Here is an 8,706-nt window from a genome sequence, read left to right on the forward strand (position 1 = left end):
CAGCGGGTGTCGCGCCCTGCTGCGGGGCCAGAGCCGGGCTTTAATTGTGGACTCTCCGCTCCAAAACTTCCAGCTCTCGGGTGGCTGGGAAGCGCCTTGAAAGAGCAGCTTCGGTACTTGCCTTGTCTCACCATTGCAGAGCGGGAGGCTCGGGGGTTTCGCTCTGGCGCAGCGGGGCCGCACTTTAGATATGCAAGAGGGTAATAAACTAAAGCCTTTGTGGCAGAGAAAGGACCCAGACCGCTTGGCTCGCTCTCCCCGCCGCCAGCCGGGGGTTCGTGCAGGCGCTGCCTGCCTTTCTCTAACAGTGAAATGAATTGGAAAGCCCTGAAGGGCTCTTGTGTCCAAGTGTTAGCGGTAGACTCTCTTCCAGCCCTGTTAAGTTGCTAAATCTAAACTAACTGAAGAGAATACTATCAGAGTTGAAGGATGGCAAATCCTTCCTCTTTTTTTTTTTTTTTTTTTTTTTTTCTCCTTTCTCTTTTTCTTTAATGGAAAACGTGTCAAGTTGGACTGACCACCCTTTCTTCCCTCTCTCCTCCTTTCTCTCCAAAGCTGTCGTGTCTGTCGATGGCAAGCCGGTGAGGCTTCAGCTCTGCGACACAGCTGGTCAGGTCAGTGAAGCCACTTACTTGATTTAAGTGACAGCGGGAGGGGAGAAGTTGTTGCGCAAAGGAGTCGTGCTAATGACTTCATGGGTTTGAAAGGATTCCCAGTGTTTGATCGTCTTAATAAACTGCTATCGTTTTCACTGCCGCTCACCCCACTGCCTTGCCTGATGTCTGCTGAAGGGTGGGCGACGTGCTGTGCTTCCAAATACAGTCTGAGCACAGGCTGCTGCTCTGCTGGCTCAAGCTGCTGCTCTGCTTAGCCTGACTAGAAAGGCTGAACATACTGGGGATTCAAGGGCCACCTGATTTTCTCCCTGAGTGATTACCACTGTCCTTATTTTTGCTAAATAACTGCGGGTTTAAGAATAATGGTGTTTGGGATGTATCCGTACAAGGCATCCACAGCTGTCGGTGTCTAGAATAAAGGCTGTGTTTTTGAACAGGCAGAAGCCTAAGGGAGTAAAAAGTCTGTGTTGTCCATGGAGACATTATATCTGCTATTCCCACTCCCTTAAAAAGTGCTGCTGCCCCAAAGCCAGAGTTCAGAGAGGCTGATGGTTCTCAGCCCCTAGTTAGTCCTATACGTAAAAAGAGTCCATTTCTTACTGCCTTGTATTTTCTGCAAGTCACTGGCTTATACTGCCCTGAACATCGTGCAGCACCACTTGACAGGGGGTGAATCTAGATAGCCAAAAGCATTTTGCTACCTAGCAGGTGTTTGAAGACAGTGGGAGTTAGTTTGGTTTCTGCGCAGCCTTGTGGATCTGGGTCTACACCCTCACCAAAACCACTCTGAAAAATCTCAGTGGCCTTAACATACAAACCTATTTAGATGAGTTGTAACTGGGCGCCCTACTTAGGAAAGGAGTTTGAAAGGCTCTGCAGTCCTAGACAGCAGTGTAGGCTCCCATGTGCCCTGCAATCTGGAGCTGAAATCCTACAAGCAGCCTTCTGTGGGTAATGATAGAAAGTAAACGAGCAGAACTCTCCCATGACGTCGTGCCCTGCTGAAGAGATGGGGTGGTACTGCAACAGCCTTGGCCGTGCGTGTTCACGTGCAGAGCGTGGCAGGTGAGTTGCCATCGGGTGACAGCCTGTGGACAGGCAGCGCCTGCGGAAACGTGACTGGGAGCTGCAGGAGGCACGGGCAGGCCCTGTCACCTCTCCCCTTCACTGCTGTTAATGGTTAAGATGTTTGCTCTGGCTGCCCAAGTGCAGCTGGGATAGAGTCACTGCCTGAAAAATGAAAGTGTTATCTAAACGGACAGAAGTCCTCCCAAATAAAAGGGACCTAGATGGATACTTTGTTAAAACTGCTGCCAAGAGATGGGAGCTAAAAAAAGCACTCCAGGCAGAGGGAAATTGAATTTCAGCATCGCCAGCCCAGAGAGGTGTAGAGTCCCAGCAGGTCGTGACCTACCATTGAAACTGTGGGAGTGTACTTGGGATATAAGGGCACTATTTCATCTTGGTAGAAACCCTTTAGATCTGGGTTTGTTTTTCAAACCCACTGAATTTAGCCCTTTTGAGGTTTCTCATGTAGCAAGAAGAAGCAATTACATGGCAAGGTGCCTCTCTGTAAACGTCCCTGTTGTTCAGATCAGCATCTCTCAGTAAATGCAGAGTTCCTCTTGAGCCAAGTGGTGAGAACTTGGTTTCATCTGAGGCTTAATCTGAGAATCAAGAGAGCTAATGAAGCTTACTTGCTTGACTCGTGTTTTATAAATTGCTGTCTCTCTCGGAGATGCTGCTGGAAGAAATTCGTTCGAGCGGAACAAGACTTCTGAGGCTTCCAGGGGGCTTTAATCTGCATATCCTGTGCCTCCAGAGGCTTTAAAGCAAAATTTCACGTCTCAAAAATTAACATGGAACTTGCAATTCAGCAGTAAACTGCTGGTACCAGAGAGATGTCTTCAGCTGTGTATGTTCTTTGCACTTTCAATTCAGAGCTTTTGAGAGCACGGGTCTGTTTTAATTAAAACGTCAGTGCCGCTGAGGCAAATCCTACCTGTTCAGGCTGCTAGTGTTACCCTGCTTTTATCCTGCTGTCAGCACAAAAGCAGCCTGCCTGGAGTTAACCCTTGCTTCTTACTGCATTCTTCACTGAGGATCAGCACGTCTTTGTTACTGTGAGGTGTTTGGCTTTCTTGTGGCTAGTTCCTGAAGCTAAAAAAAAGGCCTTGCTTTGCTGGAGTTTGCACTAAGGCGAGGGGGGGGGAGAAAAAAGGTAGCTGGGAGGCCTGTTTGCCGTTTGTTTGATGTGGCTTGGGTGGGAGGGAAAGGTAAAGCTCTTACTCTATGCCATTGGCATGTTAAGCCTGCACATTGTGAGTCATTATTACTGCCATCAGGTTGAAATCCCTGGGCACAATGGCAGGGAAATTATTCCCATATCCTGTAGGATGTTGTTAAGTAGTCACCAGTTTAAAAGCCAGTTCCAGGAAAGGTGCTGCTTATCTGCTCCCCTCCTGCCCATGGGCAGGAGGTAGGGATGTCAGCAGAGCAGCTTTGAGGTACACAGGCACTTCTCACTGGAGCTGCTCACCAACTCACCCCTGGGAGAGCTGGACCTGTGAAAAGTACCTTCTCCCTCCTATGCTTCCATTTTTGCCTTGGTCACTGGTGTGCTGTAACTTGCTGCCAGCAGCATTGCTCCCTTGCTGAAGTGGGGCAGCAGGTCCGTGTACAAAGAGTGAAGGAAGTATTTAAGCCCTTGAAAGGAGCTGTGGCGTTAGTCAGACACTCTCAGCCCTGGGGAAGCCACCACGTAGTCCTGCCTGCCGGACAGTGGCAGGGTGCCTGCTGGCTAGCAGCCGCACAGGGTGACACCTCAGGCTGAGTTCTGCTGCTGATGTTGGGTGTTCTGGGTGCTGGTGTCAGAGTGCCTGTCAAGAGGGCAGCGGGAGGTGATCCTCAGCTTCCCCAAAGGACAGTGGCAGGCTAGAGCTGGGAGCATACAACGGTGTCCTCCAGAGTTGATGGGCTCTTTCCATGGGGTGCTAATGCAGTTTCTTTCTGTGCAGGATGAATTTGACAAGCTCAGGCCTCTGTGCTACACCAACACGGACATCTTCTTGCTTTGCTTCAGCGTGGTGAGCCCCTCGTCCTTCCAGAACGTCAGTGAGAAGTGGGTTCCTGAAATCCGATGCCACTGCCCCAAGGCACCCATTATCCTGGTTGGGACACAGTCGGACCTGCGGGAGGATGTCAAAGTTCTCATCGAGCTGGACAAGTGCAAAGAAAAGCCAGTGGCCGAGGAGGCTGCAAAGCTCTGTGCTGAGGAAATAAAAGCAGCGTCCTACATCGAGTGCTCTGCTTTGACTCAGAAAAACCTCAAGGAGGTCTTTGATGCGGCCATCGTGGCTGGTATTCAGTACTCAGATACCCAGCAGCAACCAAAGAAATCCAAGTGTAGGACTCCAGACAAGATGAAAAACCTCTCCAAATCCTGGTGGAAAAAATACTGCTGTTTTGTATAGGGGTTGCACGGACCTGAGTGCTGCTCTGAGGAAATCAAATAGAGGCTATATTAGCTGAAATCTCATTCTGTGTTGTCCCGAGTGTATAGTGTAGATCTGTATGTATGTGTATATGTTGCTACTGGATATCTTGGTTGCCTTTTGAAGGGTGGCAGAAGGATTCTTAGTTAAATAATTGCTATAAATCAGGTCTGGCATACAGTTTCATGACTAAAACCTCTCATTAAGGAAGAAGAGCACCACACATTTATGAGGGTAGAAGGATTTGTCCAAAGGGTTCGACTTCTTGTGCTGTAAGGTGTGCCTGATGGGGAGGAGCACGTCAGAGGCTTTGCTGCCAGGGCTTTGCTGGAGGAACGTGTGAGTGGCAATGGAAACGTAGAGCTCTGTACATGGACGATGGAAGGGAAAAATAACACTGTGCCTCCTAACTGACATTTGTAGCTTTAAAACCCCACTCTTGTTCTCTTCTCCACGTCTTCCCAAGCCAAGGCTCTTCGGGATCGCTTTAAAAAGGGTATGCGAGGGGTGTAATCTATACACAAATGCCACGGTTGGAAAGGTCATGAGTATACCTTCAGCATGGGCTGAGGAAACCTAATCCCTTATGGAGCTGACATCTCGTCTGTCACCTTCTAACTTTGTGAAAGTCCTTTCTGTCCTCCTTCCCCTGCCTTCCCAGGAAGCCGAGTGGAAGCCTGAGAACATGACCAAGTGGTAACTCGCTACCTCGAGCAGTGGCGATTTCCTCTGTGTTTTTGCAGACACGATGACAGTTCATCTATTTCAGCTGAAAGGAATGTAAATGCCGTTGTGTTGGGTTTTTGTTTGTGTTTGGTTTTTTTTGTTTGTTTGTTTTGTTTTGTTTTTTAATGTAACAAATATCTGTGTAGCACCATGTAAACTGCATCTGGTTTTAAGTCTATGAGCCTACAGCCAAGAATTTCAGGATGCCCCTCCTTACCTTTTTAAGGCTGCTAAACAAATAAAAAAAATCAAGCAGATCAAAACCTGTAACAAACTGGACTCTAGAAACTGAGGCTGCTGTGTCCTCTTCATGATGGTGTTTTCAACCAAGTTAATGTTTCCCTTCCAAATGTTACAGTCAGTTGTGGCTGAATCTTATCCAAGCTCATAGTCATGAAATTGGTTGAGGATGCCCTGGAAATTTTAACTGATTTTTTTTTCCCAGATCAGTCCAACAGAGTAACTAAAATGTGCCTAAAATGTTCCAGAGTGATCAACATAGTGCAGAGTTAAGTGTGACCTATTGTCTAACTAAATCTGGTTCCTACTAAACTAAGCCTAATCCCGGCTGTGACGAGTTCAAGAGACCTGATGGATAACGTGACTCTCTGCAAGGATCAGTATTTTAACTTACTCTGCAGAGGACACATAGTTTGTGCTGTCTGTCTGCCTTTTTATGGCCCTGAATACTTTATTTTTCCCCCCTAGGTATTTCAAGATCAGATTTTTTTTTTTTTTCCTTCAACCATAGCCTTGAAGTGACCTTTTTCAGAGTCTTAAACTAAACTGCAGCGACAGAAAGCCAGAACCCTTTTCTCATCAGAAATGAATCAATGCCTGATACAAAGAACTGTGGAAGCCATCTGAGTTGATAAAGCTGACCATGGTTTACCTCTTGGCCCATTAAAGAAAATGACACTATATAAATGGATTCTGGACTTTTTTGGCATAGGCTCTGCAGACTATTTTTTCCTTTATAGTGAAATGAGTGCAGAATGGGTTTCCATCACTGAAAACTTGAAAAAGGGATGGAAATCTTTACCTAGGGTCTGATTCAATAAAAATGTGTTGGCTTCTGCACTGGAACAGCTTGGAAAAACATTTTCCATAGCACAGAAGCTGGATGCATTTAACTTGTTTGCGTCTGGTTGGTAATGGTTTAATGTTTACTGGTCATGAAGTTAACATCTGAGCCATTATAGTTCTTACTCGAGTGCTTTGACAGGATTTCAGATACGCAGTCATACCATCACCTTGGAGAAAAACTTAAAGCCAGATTTCTCTTGGGTGCTTTACTTCTCTGTAAAACAGTCTCAGTAGATTAAGAATGTGGGTTTGGGAAGGAGACAGGCTCAAATCGGAGCAGCTTCTGTTTGCAAAAATAACAAAATTTCTTCTGCAAGATCATACTGCTTTGTATCATGCCATACTGGAAGCAGTAGGTTATATTTTATAAGCAGCCTGTTTCATAGTCTGGAGTAGCATTACTTTTAAATGTAGCCAGCTGTGACTGTTTCTGAAAATGTGATGTATATACAACTTGTAATAGCCCTTTACTAGGTGTGTGTAAACTGAGGTCTAATAACTTTACGAATACTGTTCTACACAGGGCTACACAGGTTCTAAGTTTTAAAAATATTGCTTTTGAAATCACCAGTATTTTACAAGTGCAAGTGAGGGGGGGATGTCTCTATGTAGTCTATAATATGATGTGCCTTATAAGAAAAACCTCTCTTCTGTTTTCTAAGTGTAGGCTATATTCCGAAAGAAATATTTCATGTGAGAATGATATAAATAAGATATTTGGAAATAAATTCTGACCTGTGTATGCATCTGCCTCTGCTGCCTGCACGGGGAGGCCCGAGGGCAGTCCCTGGCCATGCACGGTGTGGGCATCTGGCCGGGAGGAGAGCTGTGCTGCCAGCATGGGCTTGCTCCTGGTGCCCCAGCAAAAGGCCTCTGGTTTAAAAATATAGAGTTTTCCCCATGCTGCCCTGTCCCCAGGGGTCTGGGCTGGGTGGGAAGGGTGCAGTGGTGAGCTTTCTGCCTCCCTGGCAGCACTGCAGCATCTTGCTGTGGCCCTGTGAGGCACAGGCAGGCTTGCAGCTGGCTCCTGAAAGCAGGGTGAGCAGCAGGAGGAACACAGCCTGGCCAGGGGCAGCTGGAGGAACACTGGGGGCATTGGGTTTCACCTGCCACGAGTTGCACAATGCATGCCCTGTGGGAGCCAGAGGACATTTTGGAGGAGCAGAACCCATTCGTTATTGGCAGCCTCTCCCTGGGTCCTGTCCCTTGTGCTAGGGCCAGTGCATGCAAGCCTTGAGGTTTGTTTGTGCCCAGCCCCTGGGTGGCCATGGCACGGGGCCTTTCTGCCCTTCAGTGCTCTTACGGCTACCCTAGGGCTGTGTTCACTGAGTGGGGCGCAGCGTCTAGGCCCCCAGGCACCCCTGCAGAGACGTGGGCTTTGCTACAAAACCACTCCAGAGAAGGATCTTTGCTCTGAACTAAGGCTTGTGAGCTGTCACTCTGGTGTTTGTTTTTCTGGGAGCTGAGTGGAGCAGACACATGGGTGGCATTCCAGGATATGCTCCCATGCTGCCTGTCTCCTGAGTCACGAGGTCGATGTATTTTCAACTGCTGAAACACATGTAACCTGCGTGAAGTGGAGGAAAGAGATTGATGTGCTGTCCCATGGTTCCTCACTGAAACGAAGTCTTGGATTCTTTTCTGCCTTGGTAACCAACACAACAAAGACTGCCCAGAGGCTTGTCAACCTGGTCATGCTGGAAACCCAGCAACCCTGCCCGAGAGCCTAACCTGACAGTTGGCTCCTTTCTGGTAAGTACCTGGTGTTGAATCACCACAGATGTTCCTGGTGCTGTTGCCTTTGAAGAATCTCTTCCACTGGGCTTGTGCACTGGGTGGCATGAAGTTGCTGTGTGCTCACTGGAGACTGAGACACCCCACCTTTGCACAGTGACTTTGCAGGCAAGCTTGTGTGCTAGGTGAGAGCCCAGAACCCGCCATTGCCAAATCCTGGTGCAGAAATCCCTCTACAACCTGTGGGGGATTACTTTACTACTGAGGCAGGCTGATGTCCAACATCTGGACAGGGATAAGGCAATTCAGGTCATCCTTTACACCAGGGTAACCTTGTGCATGTGTGTGCTATCAAAAGGCTCCTTCATCTTCCCTACTTCTGATACTGGATGAGCTGGCAGCTGAGCCTGATAAGAGCATATTGAGGTAAGGTCACTGTATGTAACGTTTTCCAGGAATGCTGAAATTGCTGCCACTTTGTGATGGATGGAAGTTCCCAAAAGAGGATTTTATTTTGTTTTCTTTCATATCAAATTAAAGTGCTCTAGGAAAAAAAAAAAAATCTTCTTTCTTTTTTCTGAAAAAAAAAAAAAAAATATCACCTTTACCACTTTCCCTGTGTATTTTGTGCATTGGACGTATCTCTAGGGTATGACTGAGGGTTGATGAAAGCTGAGATATTGACAAATATGGCAATTTTGGGAAAGGATGTCTCTAAGGAAACTACACCACAGTCTGCTTTTTATTTTCTTCCTAGGCATCAGAGAGCACCTACTGACCACAGAGAGGGAGGGACTGCTGCACGAGATGACCTTTTTGTGTGACCACATGCAGCTGACCTAATATTGTCATATGTATTATGCTCAAACACTGAACCTTGTTGAAGCATGTGAGTGCCTTTAGAACTGAGCAACCTTTCTGAGCTCTAGTACCTAATCAATGTGCTCAGAGGTTTGTACAGAAGAGAATTCTGTCAACTTCTGCTTTTAGTGTTGCCCTGGCGTGCAGCAAGGTGTTGAGGAGGGAAGAACAGCTGATCAGGAAAGAGT

The 8,706-nt window shown here is 47.2% G+C and overlaps 1 protein-coding gene across 1 annotated transcript; it reads left to right on the forward strand.

The window, feature by feature from the left end:
• Positions 1 to 491: 491 nt before the first annotated feature.
• On the forward strand, positions 492 to 4,090 carry RHOU (ras homolog family member U). Its single transcript, XM_008939130.1, has 2 exons — positions 492 to 614; positions 3,635 to 4,090. The coding sequence occupies exons 1-2, from the start codon at positions 492 to 494 to the stop codon at positions 4,088 to 4,090; spliced, it is 579 nt and encodes a 192-aa protein (XP_008937378.1).
• The last annotated feature ends 4,616 nt before the right edge of the window (positions 4,091 to 8,706 follow it).

The sequence above is a fragment of the Merops nubicus genome, unplaced genomic scaffold, assembly GCF_000691845.1.
Source record: "Merops nubicus isolate BGI_N331 unplaced genomic scaffold, ASM69184v1 scaffold174, whole genome shotgun sequence".
NCBI lineage: Eukaryota > Metazoa > Chordata > Aves > Coraciiformes > Meropidae > Merops > Merops nubicus.

Coding starts and splice junctions, on each gene's coding strand:
- RHOU (XM_008939130.1), top strand. CDS start 492: ATGGAAAACGTGTCAAGTTGGACTGACCACCCTTTCTTCCCTCTCTCC. Junction 615..3,634: donor TCTGCGACACAGCTGGTCAG/GTCAGTGAAGCC, acceptor CTTTCTGTGCAG/GATGAATTTGACAAGCTCAG.